At 45.7% G+C, this 23,160-nt stretch overlaps 1 protein-coding gene across 1 annotated transcript in view; it reads right to left on the reverse strand.

Moving 5' to 3' along the window:
• Positions 1-23,160, reverse strand: part of LOC144499290 (low-density lipoprotein receptor-related protein 4-like) — a 230,616-nt gene that overhangs the window by 46,315 nt on the left and 161,141 nt on the right. The window contains exons 17-30 of the mRNA XM_078221406.1: positions 22,325-22,533; positions 21,251-21,332; positions 19,448-19,553; positions 18,896-19,097; positions 17,578-17,767; positions 16,673-16,804; positions 13,589-13,729; positions 12,083-12,169; positions 10,369-10,540; positions 8,958-9,120; positions 7,169-7,394; positions 4,800-5,103; positions 2,060-2,278; positions 343-477 (exon numbers count right to left, since the gene is read on the reverse strand). Coding sequence (XP_078077532.1) covers positions 343-477; positions 2,060-2,278; positions 4,800-5,103; positions 7,169-7,394; positions 8,958-9,120; positions 10,369-10,540; positions 12,083-12,169; positions 13,589-13,729; positions 16,673-16,804; positions 17,578-17,767; positions 18,896-19,097; positions 19,448-19,553; positions 21,251-21,332; positions 22,325-22,533 — 2,368 coding nt within the window. The remainder of the gene's footprint in view (positions 1-342; positions 478-2,059; positions 2,279-4,799; positions 5,104-7,168; positions 7,395-8,957; positions 9,121-10,368; positions 10,541-12,082; positions 12,170-13,588; positions 13,730-16,672; positions 16,805-17,577; positions 17,768-18,895; positions 19,098-19,447; positions 19,554-21,250; positions 21,333-22,324; positions 22,534-23,160) is intronic.

Here is a 23,160-nt window from a genome sequence, read left to right on the forward strand (position 1 = left end):
ATACCTCAATTTGATCTCTCTTCATTCTTCTAAATTCCAGAGAGTTTCGGCCTAAACTGTTCAATCAGTGGAAAACTATCACCCAACTGTATCACACTGCAGTTGTATGAATTCAGTAATTCCCATGTCCCACAAACCACATTCAAAGGCGATCAGAGTGCTACTTTACTGTAACATTGAATGACTCTGATTAACCTTACAATGTTAGTAAAAGAGATTACTGGCAGATCGCCAGGATAAAATAAAGCTTTCCTTCACAATCTATGCAGCTTCATTAAATTTCTCCTTACACACTGATTATCTCATGGCCATTTTTCATATCTTTGCTTTTTCGTAGCTCACCTTCTTGTATCATAATCCAAGGTCAGGCCATTAGGCCATCCCAAATCAGTATTAATAAGGACCTTCCGATCTGTGCCATCCAACTGTGCACGCTCAATTTTGGCAAGATTTCCCCAGTCTGTCCAGAAGAGATACCTAGCAGAACATAAGAATAATGTTCATATTTTTATATTTAAATGGCTTGCTTTACAGGAACATTTAATTTCAGTTCTTTTAAACAGCTCTGTTAAAACGTGAAACATCACTTTTGTCAACTGCTTACACTCCAGGTCAACAATGTGATGACACACTCAGAGACTGCCTAGCACTGGGGGCGGATTCACCTTGGGATTTCGCTTAACCTGAATCATGGGGTAAAGGTTGATGTTTTCACCTTTGTTCCTATGACCACGATAAGAGGCCTAACACAGAGGCTCAGAAAGAAGGAAAATGTTTCTTTAAAAGTTGGGCATATTTTACTGAAATATCTAATATGGCAGATTTCAGATGTTCTTACTTTTGAATTGATATTGGAAAGACTGTGGGAGGAGATGCCCCCCTGGATCTCTTGTGGTGGGACTATGCCGTGCTCCACTTAAAGTATCTGCCCAGACAATTTCCAGCTCTGATAAACTTGGTTGAATTTAAGTTGATTTGAATTGAAGGTTACCATAGAATCATGCAATATCATAAATCCCTACAGTGTAGAAGGAGGCCATTCGGCCCATCGAGTCTGCACTGACTCTCCAACAGAGTATCTTACCCAAACCCACTCCCCACCCTATCCCTGCAACCCCATGCATTTACCATAGTCAATTCCCTTAACCTACAAAGCTTTGGACACTAACGGGCAATTTAGCATGGCTAATCCACCTAACCTGCATATCTTTGGACTGTGGGAGGAAACCCACGCAAACACGGGGAGAACATGCAAACTCCACACAGTCACTCGAGGCAGGAATTGGATCTGGGTCCCTGGTGTTGTGAGGCAGCAGTGCCAATTACTGTGCCACTGTGCCACTTGTGGTGAATCACTAAATGTCCAGATAGATCTTGGTTCACTTTCTTAAGCGATTGAAGAAAATTAACCCATTTGTCTCAAATTTATGTGGGTAGTAGCAAGATACGGTGAAGTCATACCCAGAGTTGAGAAAACATTTGACCTGTTCCCTATTCTTATATTAACAACTTTCTTTCCCTTTGTTCTTTTATGGGATTGGGGGAGTCACTGGCAAGGCCAGCATTTATCAGCCATCCCTAATTTCCCTTGAAACGGAGTGGCTTGATGGGCCATTTCAGTGGGGAATTGAGACCACATTTGAGACAACTGTCAACCACATTGCTGTGGCTCTGGAGTCACATGTAGGCCAGACTGGATAAGGATGGCAGATTTCCTTCCCTAAAAGACATGGGTGAACCAGATGGGTTTTTACAAAGATCAATGATCGTTGTCATAGTCACCATCAATGAGATTAGGTTTATATTCCAGATTTATTGATTGAATTGAAATACTAACAGCTGCTGAGGTGGGATTTGAATCCATGTCCCCAGAGCCTCTTCCTCTGGATTACCAGTCCAGTGATATGACCAGTAGCCACCATTTCATTCTAAGTATCATTCCATTTTAGAAAGTAGGTGGATGTTGTTTTAGTATGGTTATAAGGAATGTGACATTGCTAGACAAAATGTCAACCTCCTATTGAACAGGACCCTGGTCCTCCAAAGAAGATTTGCTTACCCTTTTCTAGGGAATACAGCAATTGCCCTTGGTTCATCCAGGCTGTTGTTGATGAGCACTTTCCGGCAGTTTCCATCAAGCCAGGACACTTCAATGGTATTCCTGCCAGTGTCCGTCCAGTAGAGATTCCTTGCTACCCAGTCAATGGCCAAACCATCAGTTGTTTTTAAACCCTGACCAATGACTGTCACCATTCCACTGCCATTGAGGTTGGCACTTCTGAGGAGACAAAAAGCATTGTTTACATTACAAAGGCTAGAGTCTGTGGAGAAACAGAGGAATTTGGATGTCCGATCTCTACTTAGATTTCGTGAGAAGACGGCAGCTGGAAGAATTGCTCTAGCTCATGGGAGAAATCTGTCGTGGTCCTCACAAAGCCTTGTGACAGAAAGCAGTCAGCAGTTTTAGCTTGAGGAGCTGTGGGAAAGACATCTAGATATCTGCCTGAACAAGGGACGGAGGCATCCACAGTCCTGAGATTGGTAAAGAAATTGGTAGCCAAAAGCTAAGGAAAGGACCAACATAGAGTCTTACCTTGAGGAATAGCTGGAGTACGAAGGAGAATTACAATAAATTCCATAGGGCTGTGGCATGCTTTTGGGTGGGTCCTACTGAGTTTATAGCTTAAGTCTTTATAAGATATGGTGTTAAGTTAGTGGTGCTCGCTCTGGGTGGGTCAGTGCAATAGTTACCCAGAGAAAAGTTAGAAGAATTGAAAGCACTTTTAGCTTCTAAATAACTATAGCACTGATCCACCCCAAATTCCCACAGAACTCCATCCAACCCCAAGGCATCCTCCCCACCCCCAGGCTATCCCCCCAGCCCCTTCACTCACAGGGTTGTGAATCTTTGTATTCTTGACCCAATTCTGCCCCCCCCCCCCCCCCCCCCTGCCCCGAGTCTCTGAGGGAATCGTAGGAATATGGAGAGAGGCAGGAAAATGGAGTTGAAGCCATCATCATATTGAATAGCAGAATAGGTTTGATGGGCTGAATGGCCTACTGCTCCTATCTCTTATGTTCTGAGAGGGTAGAATCTCCTGATTTTGCACCAAGATATACTGCATTGAGGAAGAAATATCAGAAACATTGGTGGGATTCAAGCACACGCCTGTTAAAGAACTTGTTCAACTTTCTGTTGCTAATTTATACTCGGGGAAATCTGATGGGTACCTTTGCAGACGTGTGGTTCAAAGGGGACAGTTTCCCGGTCTGTGTTTTACGCGGGCCGGGGTGCCTGACACCAAGAAAATCTCCCCTCATTGCTTTGAATGAAAATCTCTCGCCTTAACTGCACTGTCAGCGGATTGCAGACAGAACATTATTTTTCCCCTTCCTTAACCAGAGGCGCTGTGGTCATTGACAAATCCTCCTCTCGACTGAGATCAGGTCACACAATAAATGTTAATCCGGAGACAATTCAGGTCTTTTTGGCTCAAGGATAAACTCCTTAAGAATGAAATTATAAAAACCAGCACAGTGAGATGATGCAATTTTGTTTTGTCACTAGGCAATCTTTTAGTGTGTTCTTATTGTACTTTTCCTGCCTTTCTGAGGGACTCTCTCAAACAGAGTAAAAACAAAGCACATTATTATTTAATTTTTTAAAAATTCATTCATGGGACATGGGCGTCGCTGGTTGGCCAGCACTTGTTGCCCATCCCTGGTTGCCCTTGGAGAGCAGTTGAGAGTCAACCACACTGCTGTGACTCTGGAGTCACGTGTAGGCCAGACCGGGTAAGGACAGCAGATTTTCTTCCCTAAAGAACATTAGTGAACCAGATGGGTTTTTCTGACAATCGATAATGGTTTCATGGTCACCAGTAGATTCTTAATGCCAGATATTTTTTATTGAATTCAAATTCCATCATCTGCCGTGGTGGGATTCGAACCCAGGTCCCCAGAACATTAGCTGAGTTTTTGGATTAATAGTCTAGTGATAATCTCCCCTGTATCACCTCCCCTGTTTACATCCCAAACCCCAAATCCTGACAAACGCAGCAAGGTTGCAGTGCTCTGATTGGACACTAAGTAAAGTGTTCTGTAATCGGGTGTCTGTGTAACAGAATCTGGGCTCAACTTCCACCTGCCCCTTTCCCAGGAAGAAAATTCTCATCTTCATTAAGCACATTTCCTAGCAGAATGTTGAATTCAGTGTGTGAGAATTGGAGTCAGGGAAGGCAAGGGAGGGAAGGGAAGAGTCAGGAATGGGCCACGTGCAGGCGAGGGAGGGGTAGAAATTGGAAAGAAAAAGGTCGATGGACTTCTTTAGTTCAGGGTGAGAGCAGGAAACAGCAACAACACAGACATTCGCTGTTCATAGGGTTAATACTAGTGTGTACTATCTACAAGATGCACTGCAGAAACCCACTGAAGATCCTTAGACAGCATCTTCCAAACTCACGACCACTTCCATCTTGACGGACAAGGGCAGCAGATAAATGGGAACACCACCACCTGCAAGTTCCCCTCCAAGCCACTCACCGTCCTGACTTGGAAATACATCGCCGCTCATTCACAGTCGTTGGGTCAAAATCCTGGAATTCCCTCCCTAACGGCATTGTAGATTAACCCACAGCACATGGACAGCAGCGATTCAAGAAGGCAGCTCACCACCACCTTCTCAAGGGGCAACTAGGGATGGGCAATAAATGCTGGCCCAGCCAGCGATGCCCATGTCCCACGAATGAATAAAAAAAATGACATTGAGTTGTGACTCACTGACAACGCTACATCATTACCTGATCACATCCAGGTAGACATCTGTATAATAAACCTTCATCTCCACACTGTCATAATCCAGGGAAATGACGTTATGTAACTCAGGAACTGGAACATGCACATCCGTGTAATCGATTGTATCCAGAGAGATCCGGCGAATGCTGCCTCGGCTGGAGAAGAGGAGATAGGTCTCGGGGGCATTGTCACAGGTCCTCCCGTCGCTCTTCATTTGGATTCCAGTTGGGCAGGCGCAGGTGATGCCGCTGGGTCGTGGCAGGCAGAGGTGGCTGCAGCCCCCATTCCTGACACTACACTTGTTAAAACCTGCGTAGGAACAAAGCAAAACGTCTTTCAACAGAGTGCGGAAGCATCTATTCAGCTGGATTCTGAGGATGACGAGTGAACCATTAGACGGGAAGCAAGTGTACCTGGAATTCAACCAATTCCCATCAACACTTCACTCTTCGTAAATCAAAGTCATCCAATTTGAATTGTTGGATAAAACAAATTGAATTTGCTTATTGTAACTTTTTAATCCAATGGTTTAATTTCAATTTCTGAAGAACTCAAATTATTTTCGGTGAAAAATGACTGAGTTATCAACATTTGGCAGTAATATTTTTGTCACTTCGCAAATAAAATTCTATCACATAATTGCAGCATGGTGGCACAGTGGTTAGCACTGCTGCCTCACAGCGCCAGTGACCCAAGTTCAATTCTGGCCTTGGGTGACTGTCTGCATGGAGTTTGCACATTCTCTGCGTGGGTTTCCTCCAGGTGCTCCGGTTTCCTCCCACAGTCCAAAGATGTGCAAGTTAGGTAGATTGACCAGTTGCCCAGAACACTGTCTGCTAGAAAATGTCCAGGTAAATATGTGGGGTTCCGTGGATAGGGCCTGGGTGGAATTGTTGTCGGTGCAGGCTCAATGGGCCGAATGGCCACCTTCTTAACTGTAGGGATTCTATGATCTTATTCTGTTCAAGCACAGGGGGTTGTCACAGGGTGTACCCACTGGCTGGCCAGTGGATGGAATGATTACACTGCGTGGCTGATGGCACCAGTGACAGGGTCAGTGACATGGGTCTCATAGAGCATTACTGAACGGAAGCTAACAGGATGGGCTGGGAAGTGGGAAATCCAGCAGGGGTCCTACATGGAGACGCTTACAGTGGATAAGAGGGAGAAAAGGGATCTGCGGTGGGGCCATAGAGGGACTGCTAGTTGTCTTGTAAATATTTTTGGGGTCAGAAAGAACTCTCACCCAATTCTCAGCCCTACAGGAAAAAGCAGCACCACAGTTATTTCCTTCATTTTTTTTGGAGCAACATTCAAGAGTCCCTCTAAGGCCCAGCCAAACAACGTTCAATTGCATTGAGCAGAGCAAACGAATAATAGTCAAGATTCGAACCATTTCCAGCTGTTACACAGCAAGATCCTAGAGTTTTATAGCACAAAAAGGGGCTTTTCGGCCCATCATGTTTGCACCAGCCATCAAGCACCTATCTATTCTAATCCGATCTTTCAGCACTTGCTCTGTAGCTTTGTACGCTATGGCATTTCAAGTGCTGATCTACCATACTTTCAGGCAGTGAGTTCCAGATTCCCGCCAGCCTCTGGGTGAAAAAGCTTTCCCTCAATCTCCTCTAAATCCCCTGTCCCTTATCTTAAATCTATACCCCTGGTTAATAGAGTCATAGAGGTTTACAGCACGGAAACAGGCCCTTCGGCCCAACTTGTCCATGCCGCCCAGTTTTACCATTATGTTAGTCCCAATTGCCCGCGTTTGGCCTATATCCCTTTATACCAAGGGGAAAAGTTTCTTCCTATCTACCCTATCTATTTCCTTCATAAGTTTGTACACTTCAATCAGGTTCCCCCTCAGCCTTCTCTGCTCTAAAGAAAACAACCCCAGCCTAACCAACCTCTCTTCATAGTTGAAACGCTCCAGCCCAGGCAATATCTGATGAATCTCCTCTGCACCCTCTCTGGTGCAGTCACATCCTTCCTATAGTGTGGCGACCAGAACTGCACACAGTACTCTAGCTGTGGCCTAACCAGCGTTTTAAACAGCTCCATCATAACCTCCCTGCTCTTATATTCTATACCTTGGCTAATAAAGTCAAGAATCCCATATGACTACTTAACCACCCTACCCACCTGTCCATGCACCCCAAGGTCTTTCTGATCCTCTGTACTTCCTAGCGTCCTACTGTTCATTGTGTATTCCCTCGTCTTGTTCGTCCTCTCAAAACACATCACCTCCCATTTTTCTGGGTTAAATTCCATTTGCCACTGCTCTGCCTATCTGACCAGAGACTCTAACCCTCGACATACATTGAGTAGAATCTTAACTAGTGAGAAACGCACTAAAATATCAAGCGTTACATACCAACAGGTCGAATTCTGTCAATAGCTTGAATGTCCATTAGCCCTGGCAAGTTGCCCCGCACTGTAATGATGTCACCACCTGTGTTTTTGTCAGCTCGCTGGATGCTGCGGGTTTGCCAGTCCGTCCAGTAAATGTGGGGGTCCAGCAAGGTCAGGCCATAGGGGTGCTGGACTGGGGTGATCAGAGTCCGTCGCTCACCACCATTCAGGTCAGCTGCCTCGATTCGCTGCGCAAACAAATCAATAAACACCATCAACTGCATCAGATTTCTCCTCACACACAGCTCTTTATACAACCAGACAAGAAGGATGTCACAGCAAAGTACAGGAAATAATCGACACATTAGCAGCTTCCACTCAGAGTTTTGTCCAGGTTGAATACAGATTATAATAAGGGCAATTAAAGTAAAGTTTATTTATTAGTCAGTTGGGGATGGACAATCGCTGTGACCCAGCAATTAGTGCTCACATTCCCGCAAATAAATAATTTAAAAAATGATAACTATTGAGGAACATCCAATGGCCGGGATTTTCCGTTCCCGACCAGGATTTTCCGTTCCCGACCAGGATTTTCCGTTCCCGACCAGGATTTTCTGTTCTCGACCGAGACAGGCAGGTTTGGCGATGTGAGTGGAAAATCTCGTGAGAACAATCAAACCACGTTTCACGTCAGTGTGAGTGCGTGACGCGATTGTACTCGCAGTCCCCTCAGTGACGTCGGAAATGCCATTTGCATTAATTAGCTTATCATTATCAGGCTGCGACACCTGAATCATTCCCCCAACCCCTCCACCCGTCAGAATAAACATCCTCTTCAGTGTGAGGGCGGGACCATGTGAAACCAGACTGGTCTCCCAAGCTGTGCACTGAGAGAGCAGTGCGTCGCTCAGGGGAAGATGTCTGGGCATTACCTGGATACTGTCTGTGTGCGTGGGGGCAGTGCCCAGGGGAGGGAGCGGGAAGGATGAACTCCTTCACGCTCGGCTGACCTTTAAAAATGGTGCCCCTATCCCTGAGGAATAGGTTGCAAGTGGGACGGGCGAATCAGACGCCACTCCGCTCGTGATAAATCAGGCCCCTCGATTTTTTTTTATTTATAAGTGTGGGATTATATGGCGAAGAAAGCTGCCTTTGATCCATATGAAATAGGAGCAGACGTAGGCCATTCGGCCCCTCAAGCATGTTCGGCCATTCAATGGGATCATGGCTGATCCGACATTCCTCATGTCCACTTTCCTGCCCTTTCCCCATAACTCTTGATTCCTTTACTGTTCAAAAATCTATCTATCTCAGCCTTAATTACAAGGACTCTGCCCCACAGCTCTCTGTGGGAAGGAGCTCCAAAGACTCACAACCCACTGAGAGAAGAAATTCCTCCTCAGCTCAGTCTTAAACTGGCGCCCCTTTATTCTGAGACTGTGCCCTCTGGTCCCAGACTCTCCCATGAGGGGAAACATCCTCTCAGCATCTACTCTGTCAAGGCCTTTACGAATCCTATATCACTGCCGGCAGCTCCAACACCGCTCGTCCTGCCCACCATTAGTCTTTGCCAATATCTGGGAAAAGCCAGCCCAGTGTTATTCCAGAGATTCGGCGCTATTTTAATATCACAACTAGGCATTGGGAGTAATCTCATAGTGACAACATCCATTTAAATACACTTTGGGCAAATATTGTAAATATTTACAATACACTTGCTCTCTCTCGCTCACACACACACACACACATACACACACTACATATATAATATATTGTCTGTACTGATACTGATACAGAAAGATTCTATGTACCTCCGTGTGTGCATCAGCCCACAGGAGCCTGGAGCCCACTTTGTCAATGGCCAGACCGTTAGGCCATCCCAGGTTACTATTGATTAGAACCATTCTGTCTGACCCGTCCATTGCAGCACGTTCCAGTTTGGCATGTTCCCCCCAGTCTGTCCAGTACATGAATCTAGCAAAATACAACAGGAATAGATCAGTAATCAGCATCAGAACGGTGTAATATTAGATAACAACCCTTTCTGCCTAAAGGGATGCAGTTTGAATGATTTGTGTATTGGTTCACAGTAATCTTACTATTAGGGGGATGAGGAGATTTATGCTCTTAAACGGATTAACAACCCTATTACAATAGCAACAGCTATAATTTCCTGCAATTAGCCACTGTGTTAAAAGAGCAGAGAATGACATGAAGAACTTGGATTTATATTGTATCTTTCACACCCTGAGAATGTAGAAAAGTATTTCACAGCCAATGAATTACTTCTTTTTTGAGCTGCAGATACTGTTATTATCCTGGGTTCAGTGCTAACAGTCTTGGCTCCCAATCAAAGGAAATGGGTTCAAGTCTCAGGCCCGGCCTTGAGCATATAAACTAGGCTGATGCCTTTAGTGCAATACCGTGGCAGTGCTGCATTGTCAGAGGTGCCGTTTTCCACCTAACCCGCACATCTTTGGACACTGAGGGGCAATTTAGCATGGCCAATCCACTAAACTGCACATCTTTGGACACTAAGGAGCAATTTAGCATGGCCAATCCACCTAACCTGCACATCTTTGGACATTAAGGGTCAATTTAGCATGGCCAATCCACTAACCTGCACATCTTTGGACATTAAGGGTCAATTTAGCATGGCCAATCCACCTAGCTTGCACATCTTTGGACACTAAGGAGCAATTTAGCATGGCCAATCCACTAACCTGCACATCTTTGGACTGTGGGAGTCCCTAATTAGACAGGGACAGGGTTAAAATCTCATCAGGAAGATGGCATGTCTGACAATAAAGCACCCCACATTACAGCACTGAAGAGCAGGCCCCGATTATGAGCTCAAGGTCTGGAGATAATGAGGTGCTGGAGCCAGATTATAAACACTGGAGTGCCAGCTTGAACCTTCTGCCTGAGAGACAAGACTGCGACTGACTCAGGCAAGCTGACACCTTGGCCAAGCATCACTAACAATCAGAGCACGGTGACGGGACTGGAATATTTAGGGCAGCTTTCTTCGCGTTCTTCAGCTTCCTGAGTGCGACTCAGTACAAGGAGACCGGCGGACGGGGTAATAAAACAAATCCACACGCCACTTAAACAGAGTTCATTTCTGATACTTTGATTTATGTTATATACAAAAGTGAGATGACAATAAGAAATTGAAGAAGTTGCCACACATTTGAGCAGGTTCTCAATCGGCCTACACACCCTTTCTCATGGTGAAGGGCAATGGCTCGCGGGCTGTCCAAATTCTGCCAAATCAGAACTTTCCTCATTGTTCCGTCCAAGTTCGCCACTTCAATCCGGTTCGTCCCCGTGTCAGTCCAGTATATCTTACGGCCAGTTGCATCCACTGCCAGTCCATCAGTTGTCATCAGTCCTGAGAAAACACCATCTGTAAAACACACCCTTCTAACAAGAGCTTATTTTCCAATAATTACTGCACTGCTCTCACCTCCAATAGCAAACGTGTCCTGAGTGAACATTGCTATTGAGAAAACCAAGCTATTATATCATGTTAAAACAGCTTGCTTGCACAGAGATGCGAATCAATCTGGTGCCACATTGCTGTCAGGCATTGACAGCGCGTGCATACCAAAACACAGCTGGGAAGCACAAATTGTGGCTGATTTGTATGATTTTTGGACACAATGCAATTCTACAGTTTAAAGTTTAAACAGTTTAATGTGTCACAGGCAAGCTTACATTAATTAACACTGCAATGAAGTTACTGTGAAAATCCCCTAGTCGCCACACTCCGGCACCTGTTCGGGTTACACTGAGGGAGAATTTAGCATGGCCGATGCGCCTAACCAGCACGTCTTTCGGACTATGGGAGGAAACCGGAGCACCCGGAGGAAACCCATGCAGACACGGGGAGAACGTGCAGACTCCACACAGAGAGTGACCCAAGCTGGGAATTGAACCTGTGTCCCCAGCGCTGTGAAGCAGCAGTGCTAACCACGTACTTGTTATGGCCTGTTATTGGTAGAGAAACGAGAGACCCAATCAATATTGCTCCCAACAAAATGCATTTTTCACAGCCCTCCCTCAGACTTTGGGCAGCATTTACCGGAAGCGATGGTGGTGTTTCCTGCCAGCTAGCGAGCTGTCAAGAGCCTTGCATCACCTCGTTCTGCTAAATTCAAATGTCACCATCTGCCACGGTGGGATTCGAACAGAGAATTAGCCTGACTCTCTGGATTGCGAGTTCAATGATGACACCACTGTGCCGTGACCTCCCCGGGTCACCTCTTTTTGGGAAGGACCCCTGAATCAAGTGTCAATCAGTGATTTGACAGGCCGGGAGTGGGCCCTCCCCAGGATCAAGGGATGTCCCGCCAGCAAATCAGAGGCCAATGGCTGTCATTGCTCAGCAGCACCGCCAGGAAGGTTGTGGCCACTTCTGGTATTACTCCCATTCAAGGCCGAGGATTGTTGATGTAGGCAGACCATGAGGAGGGTGGGGGGGGGCAGTTGGCAGCAACGGCAGGCATGACTCAGCAGACCCTCCCCTCACACATCCCATTCCCTATGCCATGCCCTTTGATCAGGCACTGAGTGCCTGACAACAATAGACAGCTCCCCTTCCCCCCCCTCCACCCAATGAAAGCCCACACACAGCCCCAACATGGATTCCTTTTCTGGGATCCCTGCATGACCAGCCCTCTGCCTGCCGCTGCCTGAATCGGCAGGGGGGCCGTTCACAGGCCTTGCCGTCACGGGCTTCAACAGGGCAGAGGCAGGAAGGCAGGTCCTCACCTCTCACTCTGCACCCCAATTAATGTCACCCCCACCCCTGCCAACACCTGTCCCAGCCATCAGAGTCCGCACAGGGGAAGGCACTAAATTCTGCCCACTGTTCTGCAGAGGTTCTGGTGAATCTCTGTATGAGATGCGCCGACTCGTTCTGACCCCTCACCTGTCGTTACAATGTCTTCCTGCTGTGACCCGTTCAGGTTGGCCCTGCTGATTTTATTCAGCGTGCTGTCCGACCAATACACTTTCCCTGGAGTAAAAAGACAATGCTTCAGTTCTGCTGGTGAGCGAGTCAATTTGTGGAAGGTCCAATGACCCTCTTGTTTGTTCATATTTATATATATTTCACTCACAGGATGACAAGGCTCACCGTGAAAGTTCACTGAGGTTGCAAAACCGAAACGATAGTCGGCAAAAACAATTTTGTCCAAACGGGAGTTAAATCAAAGTTGACAACCAATTAATTCTGACATATTTTCAACTTAAGCTTTGTTGTGAAACAGTTTTGACAATGCAACTTTGGATTTTTAGGACGGAATTTTCCTGTCCCACTTGCCATAGCGGGCAGGACACAGATCATGCAGAGGTCATAGAATCATAGAATCCTACAGTGCGGAAGGAGGTCATTCGGCCCATCGAGTCTGCATCGACAACTGGGCTGAAAGTAAGTAAGTCACAAGCCCAGACTATTGAAAAAGTTTACTATTATAGGGGTAAAACTTCCAGTCCCGTCCCGCCCACCACGGGAATCATTACGGGCAAGGCGGAAAATGTGTCGGATCATTTAGAGGACTGTTGACCACAGGTGGGAATTCCCGGTCTCGGGACGGGTGCGACCGGAAAATTCCATCCACAGTCCTTGGTCTAATTTTACACGTGAATTTATTCAGAGAAGGAAGTTCTAATTCCGTTAAAGCCTTTGTTGAAAGAATAACTAGAATCCTGTAATTAAAATAATTACTTTCATAGAATCCCTACAATGTACAAGCAGGCCATTTGGCCCATCGAGTCTGCACTGACTCTCTGAGAGCATCCCACCCTATTCCCGCAACATGACGTATTTACCCTGGTAATCCCCCTAACCTACACATCTTTGGACACTAAGGGGTAATTTAGCATGGCCAATCCACCTAACCCGCACATATCTGGACTGTGGGAGGAAACCGGAGCACTCGGAGGAAACCCACACAGACACGGGGAGAATGTGCAAACATCATAGTCACCCAAGGCTGGAATTGAACCCGGGTCCCTGGCGCTGTGAGGCAGCAGTGCTAACCACTGTGCTACCCTGCTGCCACTGTTACAAAAAAGGATATTAACTTGACCGTGGAGGCTTTGTGGGTCTCTGCTAGCATTAATTGGTATATTCATTTCTTGGTTTGATAGATTTTTGGATACTAAGGGAATCTAGGGGTGTGGAGTTAGTGTGGGAAGGTGTTGCTGTGATAGATGATCAGCCACAATTTTACTGAATAACAGGGCAGCAAAGAGGGGCTGAGTGGCCTAATTCTACCCCCACGTCCTCAAATCTCGACAGTCAAACAAAGTACAACTCTAGCTTAGGTTTGGCAATGGGAAAGCAATGAATAAATCAATAATTCAGTGATGTTCATTCATTCATTTCTCAATAAGGTGTCAGTACAAAGCATTCACATCAATTAAAGTTCACCTTCTTTGGGATCCACACCAATTGCAATGGTATTTTTCATTGATCCATTGACGGGCATCACCACATCAGCAAAGTAAGGAATATCGAGGGACACCATTCGAATATCAGTTCTCCGTGCAAATATGAGGAAGCTAGTCATACCTGAAATCACGTGGAAAAAGCAGTTCATGTAAAAGAATCGCACAGTTACATGAAAAAAAATTCCTAAACTATTCAATAATCTTTTAAAGTAAAGTTTATTTATTAGTCACAAGTAGGCTTAGATTAACACTGCAATGAAGTTACTGTGAAAACCCCCTAGACGCCACACTCTGGTGCCTGTTCGGGTACGCTGAGGGAGAATTTAGCATGGCCAATGCACCCTAACCAGCACGTCTTTCAAACTGTGGGAGGAAACTGGAGCATTCAGAGGAAACCCACACAGACATGGGGAGAATGCGCAAACTCCACACAGACAGTGACCCAAGCCGGGAAGCGAACCCGGGTTCCTAACGCTGTGAAGCAGTAGTGCCACTGTGCCACCGTGCCGCCTCACTGTGTGATGACACTGTGCCTTTACAAAATATATTTATATCACGTTTCTTGTAAGAGGCAGTGTTTCGTTGCAGGGAGTTGATTTGTTTGAAGAAACACGCAGCTCCCTGCTGAGACTGTAGGATAATAACTCATTTCAGCTAATGGTGTGTTTGTGTAAACAGAGTTAATGCATTTGTGTTTATTTGTTTTTCTTCCCCTTGGGGTTTCAGAGTAGAGTTTTTGATTAGCTTGATTGACAGAGATAAAGTCATGAATCTAATGGGAAGAGCTAAGCTTGCAGGGAAAAACACAGTTTCTCTTTCTTTTTTTAAAACAAGCAGTTACTGCCTGATTCTGAAAGAAACAAAACGCATCTTTTTGTCTTTCTCTGGAGGTTGCCTGGGTGCTCAGGGGCTGGCAACCGAAGTACAAATATGTAAGTCTATGTTTTGATAACTGATTTGAAGAGGGTTTTTCATCCTGTAAGAGGAATATTGCTTGAATTGGAACTCAGAGGGATAGGTTAGCAGTTAAGGATTGTATCTTGTCATGTTTAAGTATTGTTCAATTGTTAAATGTTAATCTAGCTCATTTGTTATAGTTGAACTATATTGTTAAATTAAGTTTGTTTTGATAAAAGCTTCCCAGTTCGTCAGTAAAATCACACCTGGCGTGAAACATCATATCCCCACATTACTGCCAAAAACCAGATTGTTGGGGTCCAATCTAACTTCATGACTTAGCTTGGGGTTTCTGATCCATACCCTAACCCTAGTCACTAAAATACCTCACTGAAGAGGCAATGCTATTCTTTCAGGAGCAGGCTGCTACCTGGCTGTTTGAAATGTTTATTCTAGTCACTGGGCCCTCCACATGACAGTTCCCAATGTCAGAGTTAACTCCCAAGCCTGGCTGTAAAGACAACATGGAGTCTAGACATGGAGACTAGAAAGTGTTTGCTGCTCATTACAGAACTTACTTCTATACTCTCACACAATCTCTCCCCACTGCGCGCTGACTCTACTTTATATACACATCTGAGTATAATTAACTCATTAATACTCAATACCTGTTCACCTTATTACAAAGAACAAAGAACAATACAGCACAGGAACAGGCCCTTCGGCCCTCCAAGCCCGCGCCGCTCCCTGGTCCAACTAGACCATTCGTTTGTATCCCTCCATTCCCACTCCGTTCATATGGCTGTCTAGATAAGTCTTAAACATTTCCAGTGTGTCCGCCTCCACCACCTTGCCTGGCAGCGCATTCCAGGCCCCCACCACCCTCTGTGTAAAATATGTCCTTCTGATATCTGTGTTAAACCTCCCCCCCCCCTTCACCTTGAACCTATGACCCCTCGTGAACGTCACCACCGACCTGGGGAAAAGCTTCCCACCGTTCACCCTATCTATGCCTTTCATAATTTTATACACCTCTATTAAGTCTCCCCTCATCCTCCGTCTTTCCAGGGAGTAAACCTTAAACTATGCATTGTTTAACATTCTGCAGGGGGAGTGCGTCATGGTGGCCATTGGCAGGCTGAGTCTGATGTGTGGACATGGCTTTAAGCTGAGATTCTTCAGTAAATCATTGGCAACTGCACCTCTTGTTGCTTCTAGAAAGATCCAGTGGATTTGACATCGCAGATTCACACGTTTCCCCAGCTCGGTGGCTGGTTCGAAAGCTGCCTCTCTCCACTGGACTAAGTGTAATCTTCCTGGGCCCTTTTCCTGCCGCCTACATCTACCCAGGAGCTGTCATGGATCAGTCACTGGCTGTAGCTGTTCCTCTCCATGGTCACTGGGGCATGGGGGAAATAGTCACGGATTATGTGAACGGAGAGGCCAAGGTGAATGGGCCTCCAAACACTGTCAGCTGTTTGCTGGCTTGTGTTACTTCAATTACCACCACATGAGGATGTGCAAGGCCATTGCGATGGTCTGGAGTCTCTCATTCTGTAAGTGAACATCCAGCTAAACCATTTTTGGTCCCGCTTTGGCTTAAAAAATATATTATATATTTCTTCATTGACAAATCCTGATAATTATTTCTTTCCAAAGAGCGGACAAAATGGAACCATTTTTCCAAGTGTATCTTTTTGAAACCTTTGTCGACACTGAACAGAGATGTTGTCTTTTGTTATCCAGTCATACTGCCTGCTTAGTAATTCAATAATACTTCCTAAAATAAAACATCCATCAACAGAACCTAATAGACACTAACACCCAAAAGCCCATGTTCTCTGCAGAATGGAAACAAAGAGCGTTATATTCACACCTAGCAACTCGAGTCACTTTGCTGGATAATAATAGCAATGTTACATCGCTATCATTACCCACTGAAGTTCAAATACAGTTCAGCTCACAGCTCAGAAGCATTTTTCAAATGAAAATCTTGAACCTTGGCACATTGCTGTGCAGAGACATCCAGCGGAGAGAAAGTTACTCCCTTTCCAGGCACTCATTGTCCACCTTTTCGAAAAAATATTCAGTTCGCCCTTCGTCTGAAACAGACTTTGTTTATTTCAAATACCTTCTTCCGCCAACCTCGATGGGAGTTACAGCTTACCAGGTGCACAGGTTTTTCTGTCTGAGAGGAGGTTGATGCCAGTGGGGCACGCACAGCTGTAGGCCTTGGGCAAAGGGGCAAGGAGGCAGAGGTGACTGCAGCCACCATTGTTTATCTTACACATGGACGCCACTGTAAATAAATAAATTGAAGCATTAATCTTTTACAAATAACGCCCTAAGGCATTAGTTAAAAGGTTCATTCAATCCAGTTACAATAAACCACAGGTTACTTTGAAGCTACGTAAAGGTGGTGAAGAAAGCCTATGGCAGGCCTGCCTTCATCGGCCGGGGCATCGAAAAGTTGGCAAATTATGTTACAGTTAATAAAGCGTTGGTTAGGCCACATTGGGAATACTGTGTCCAATTCTGGTCACCACACTATCAGAGGGATGTGGAAGCTTTGAAGAGAGTGTAGAAAAGATATACCAGGGTGTTGCCTGGTATGGAGGGTATCAGCTATGAGGAGAGATTGAATAAGCTGGGATTTTCTCTCTGGAAATTCGGAGGTGGAGAGGTGACCTGATAGAAATTGATAAAATTATGAGGAGCATAGATAAGGTGACCAGTTGGAAGCTTTTTCCCAGGTCAAAAATGATGATTACAAGGGGGCACATATTCAAGGTAAGGGGGGAAAGGTTCAGTGGAGATGTGCGGGACAAGTTTTTTTACACAAAGGGTGGTGGGGGCCTGGAATGTGCTGCCATGTGAGGTGGTTGAGGCAGATACATTAGCCACATTTAAGACTTATCTGGATAGACACATGAAGAGATGGGGAATACAGGGATATAAGCGGTTGGTCTCGATAGGACAATGTGTTCGGCGCAGGCTTGGAGGTCCGAAGGGCCTTTCCTCCGTTGTTTTTTGTTCTTAGTCTACATCAGAGGTTGCCCGTTCTTTCGTTACCTGGTGTCCTGTGCCGATGGAACATGTGAATGTCCATGAGGTTTTCCAGGTTCTCTCGCAGCATCAGTCGCCCCAGGCCAGTGTTCTTATCTGCACTCTGAATGCTCTTTGACTGCCAGTCAGTCCAATAAATTTTATCTTCGTGTAGAGTCAATCCGAAAGGGTGGGGCAACTGACTACCAATCAGCACCTAGAAGAGAATCGCAACAAGCGGAGTTGGGGGGCAGACAAGACAGTTTGAATCACTTGGAATCGTTGCTGCGTTAAGCATGTGGATTTGCAACGTAATCTCGGAAGTACAAAGATACCAGGTTGAGGCAATTCGATTATAGTATAAATTTCAAAAAGCTATCCATCTATTGGAACTGGATGGTTATTCTTTGCTTTTAAGAAGCTGATGTGTTTTGTCCTGAATGAGTAACTACATTCAATTAATATTCAGTACAACTATGTTTAACTTCATGGAATGTGGGCATGTATTGGCCACATCCCAGTCAGACAACCACATTGCTGTGGCTCTGGAGTCACATGTAGTCCACTCACCTGATGAAGGAGCAGCGCTCCGAAAGCTCGTGATTCCAAATGAACCTGTCGGACTTTAACCTGGTTTTGTGAGACTTCTTACATGTAGGCCAGACCAGGTAAGGACGGCAGATTTCCTTCCCTAAAGGACATTAGTGAACCAGATGGGTTTTTACAACAATCAACAATGTTTTCATGGTCATCAGTAGACTTTTAATTCCAGAGTTTTAATGAATTCAAATTTCCCCATTTGCTGTGGTGGGATTCGAACCTGATAAATATTAAATATTTATTAAATTAACCTCTTAAATATAAGCAACAGCCACAGATGGACGGAAGCAAAATTATAATATTTCATCGCTGAGTGAAATTAATATGACAATGAAGATAATTTGAATCAATATTGTATAAAGGCCTTGTGGTATTATCGCTAGACTATTAATCCAGAAACTCAGCTAATGATCTATGGACACGGGTTCGAATCCCGCCACGGCAGATGGTGGAATTCGAATTCAATCAAAATGATCTGGAATTAAGAATCTACTGATGACCATGAAACCATTGTTGATCGTCGGAAAAACCCATCTGGTTCCCTTTAGGGAAGGAAATCTGCCGTCTTTACCTGGTCTGACCTACATGTGACTCCAGAGCCACAGCAATGTGGTTGACTCTCAACTGCCCTCTGAATAAGGGTAACTAGGGATGGGCAATAAATGCTGGCCAGCCAGCGACGCCCATGAATGAATTAAAAAAATGTTTTTTCAGAACGAAACAAGTGATGATTATGTTCTCATACCCGTCTATTAGTGCCATTGAGGTTGGCGTACTCAATTGTCTTCATGCCCGCATCGGCCCAGTACAGTCTCTCGGTCTCATAGTCCACTGCTAAACCATTGGGCCAAGTGAGATTGGAGGAGATGATGACAATCCGCTCAGAGGCGTCCAGCCCCGCACGCTCAATTTTGGGATTCGCCCCCCAGTCTGTCCAGTACATGTACCTTCAGAGAAAGAAAGAATCAAAAGAATTGTGGAATCGTTAAGCGTGGAAATCCCGCCCCACGTATCAGCTTCAATGTTAGCGGAACTATTAATAGTTTCTGGTCTGGCCAGTCGAATGCTGCAATCTAATCAGCCAGGTTCAGCTGGGGTCACGTAACTCCAATTACCAGGAAACAGCTAAAAGTTGAAACTGGACAGCAAAATTTGCCTCACGTTGGACTGAATCGCAACATAAATGGAAAATGAAATTATCATTTTACAAATAAATTAGTGAAATGTTTTTTGGACTCGTAATTTATACTCAGAATGCTGAACGTTCAAACTACTTAGCAAAGGCAAATCAACAAACCCTCCGATTGGATCCACCACAATGTCCCTGGGCCTGTCCAAGTTCTCCCAGATAAGCACCGTGCGCATGCTGCCATCTAGATTTGAGGCCTCGATTCTGTCAGTACCTAAAACAGGGAGATGAATGATTAAAATTAATGTTTGCCTTGTGGAACACTGCTGAGCATGCTGGGTAATGGACTCCGGAAAGACCTGCTCCACTCTGAACTCAGCCACAGCAGGAGACTCCCAGGAGGACCGCGGGAATGCTTCAGTGATGTCCTCAAAGCATTGTTGCGGACTCATGGGCAATCCTGGCTTGTGGCCATCCAAAATGGAGAAGGTTCACTCGGGAACGGACCAAACACACGGCAAGACTTCATCGGGAGTGTGAAGAAGTGAAGAATGAGGCACTGGCGGGAGCGCACGAACCTCCAAACGGCCAACCCATCCAACCCGCCAAGCAACCCCATGCCCCATTTGTGTCAGAGTCTGCGGATCGCGTGTTGGGATTATCAGAGGGTGGCACAGTGGTTAGCACTGTTGCTTCACAGCGCCAGGGACCTGGGTTTGATTCCCGGCTTGGGTCACTGTCCGTGTGGAGTTTGCACAATCTCCCCGTGTCTGCCAGGGTTTCCTCTGGGTGCTCCAGTTTCCTCCCACAGTCCAAAGGACGTGCTGGTTAGGTGGACTGGCCATGCTGAATTCTCCCTCAGTGTACCTGAAGAGGCGCCGGAGTGTGGCGGCGAGGGGATTTTCACAGTAACTTCAATGCAGTGTTAATGTAAGCCTACTTGTGACTAATAAGTAAACTACTTTACTAACTATCTCAGAACCCATCAGACTGGAGTGGAAGCAAGTCATCCTTGACCCTGAGGAACTGCCTAAGGAAAAGGGCTCTGACTTCTCATGCCATGTGATGGAGTTCCATGGGGTACACAAAGCACAGTAACAGGGCACTTGGTCCATGCAATTCACTCCGCCTGAGCCAAACAAACTTCTCGATTGAAAACCAAACCCTGCTGCAGTGGAGAATCCTCATCAGTGAGTCACGGGGAGTGGGGGGGTGGGGGGCGGGGGGTGGAGGGGACCCCTCCATGGTATAGGCTCTGGGTTTAAAACTGCAATATCTGACTCAGCAAAATCCCAGCCAGAACCATTCCTTGTTGGATAGGCCCCCAAAGCAGCTGATGCACTCCTGCACCAGAAGATGGTGCTGGGTTTTCCAGCCCCGTCGTGGCACGGGATGGGGTCAGGAACGGCAAAGCCAACACAGTGGTTAGCACTGCTGCCTCACAGCGCCAGGGACCCGGGTTCGATTCCCGGCTTGGGTCACTGTCTGTGTGGAGTCTGCACGTTCTCCCCGTGTCTGTGTGGGTTTCCTCCAGGTGCTCCAGTTTCCTCCCACAGTCCAAAAACATGCAGGTTAGGTGGATTGGCCATTGTAAAAAAAAAATCCCAAGATGTGTAAGTTCGATGAATCAGCCTTAGTAAATGTGTAGGGTTACAGGGATAGAATGGGGGAGGAGGTAAGATATTCTGTCAGAGAGTTGGTGCAAATTGATGGGCTGAATCGTCTCCTTCTGCACTGCAGGAATTCTATGATGCAGAAGTCCGTTGACTTTATTGGGACTGGAAGATACCGTGGGAGGGACTGTAAAATCCAAAGCTCCCCCTGTCTCTCACTGACCCTCTACACTCCAAAAGCTTCAAAAAGGAATTGATTATTGATTGCTTTGTCTCCTGGTAACTTTAACTTCGACGTGGGCTGTATTTGATAGTCAATGACAGATATGCTGAACGTAACTTCATTGGGTTGGGTTACCTGCATCTGTCCAGTAAAGCTTGCTTGTCACCCAATCAACAGCTAGACCCGCAGGACTTTCCAGACTGGTGTCTAAGACAGCCTAAACAAAAACAGATTGGAAAGATGATAAAACATTGCTTCATAAAGTCTCTAAGATTTTTTTAAAAAGCTTCGAAAATGAATCCCCTACTTAACAAATCACCAGCGCACGGTCTCGGATATATTACAGTCTTCCTTACGGTTAAATTAATTACGTAAAATATTCTGTCTATAAAACTCATTTGCTGGAACATATTTATACATTGTGCACACAATACCAGCGACCTGGAGAGAATTCACAATGTCCAAGACAAGATATCAACTGGGTCGTGTTCAGAATCTTAATCTAATTGGATAATAGCTGAAATTAAATTTTCTCCCCATAATGCAACATTTAATCGGCCTCAATTTATTTTCTGCCTTTGTTTTCCTCGTCTTCGAAGTATCAACAGTTAATTAGAATAAAAGCTCACACAATAAATGTGTCTGGCGTAATGTAGAGTTTTTTTTTATTCATTCATGGTATTTGGGCGTCACTGGCTGGTCAGCATTTATTGCCCATCCCTAGTTGCCCTTGAGAAGGTGGTGGTGAGCTGCCTTCTTGAAATATTGATACAACTGAGTGCCTCACTAGGCCATTTCAGAGGGCAGTTGAGAGTCAACCACATTGCTGTGGCTCTGGAGTCACATGTAGGCCAGACCATGCAAAGATGGCAGATTTCCTTCCCTAAAGGGCATTAGTGAACCAGATGGGCTTTTACAACAATCGACAATGGTTTCATGGTCATCAGTAAATTCTTAATTCCAGATATATTTTATTGAATTCAAATTCCATCATCTGCCGTGATGGGATTCGAACCCGGGTCTCCAGAACATTAGCTGACCTTCTGGATTAATAGTCTATTGATAATACCACTAGGCCATTGCCTCTCCATTATTGGTTGCAGAATGTTTTTGTCCAATAAAAATAATCTCCTGTGACTTTTCCCGTTCCCTTTGTGCTATCCCACACCAGGTTTCAGCCTGCTGGTCGAAGCAGATACATGAACATACCTCCTGCATTGTTCCATCCCATTTAGCCCTGTTGATGGAGTCGGTAGTGACATCTGTCCAATAAATGTACTCCCCTTTGGCGTCCCAGTCAAGGGCAACAGCACTGCGTACATCAGCCAGTGGAATGACATCATCTGACTTGTCCTCGGTGTCAAAGCTGATGCGACGGATGTCCGTCCTTCGAGCAAAAAGCAGGAACTTGTCAAGACCTGATAAGGCCGAAAGGTCTCTTGTCACTTCTAAGTTCAAAAAATCATATACAACTTCTTCTAAACGTCAACATTTTGCAAACAATAATATGATAAAACATTGAATATACCAGTTCCATTTCACACTGATTGGCAGAATACAGAAGCACTGGTTGGGTCGGGTGCAATGGAGAACCCCCCATCCCCCTACTCTATCCACACACCCACTCTCTCCCCCTCACCCCCCCACTCTATTCACACACTCACTCTCTCCCCTCTCCCCTCACCCCCCGCACCCTATTCACACACCTACTCTCTCCCCTCTCCCCCCCACTCTATTCACATGCCTACTCTCTCCCCTCTCCCCCCACTCTATTCACACACCTACTCTCTCCCCTCTCCCCCCACTCTATTCACACACCTACTCTCTCCCCTCTCCCCCCCACCCCCCCACTCTATTCACACTCCTACTCTCTCCCCTCGCCCCCCCCCCTCTATTCACACGCCTACTCTCTCCTCTCTCCCCCCACCCTATTCACACACCTACTCTTTCCCCTCATTCCCCAACCCCTTCCCGCCCCTCACCAAACCCTCTTTGGATGGAGGATTTGTTTCAGGAGTGCAACTTTTCCATTTCCCACATTCCCA

This window comes from Mustelus asterias, chromosome 9 (genome assembly GCF_964213995.1).
Source record: "Mustelus asterias chromosome 9, sMusAst1.hap1.1, whole genome shotgun sequence".
Classification (NCBI taxonomy): domain Eukaryota; kingdom Metazoa; phylum Chordata; class Chondrichthyes; order Carcharhiniformes; family Triakidae; genus Mustelus; species Mustelus asterias.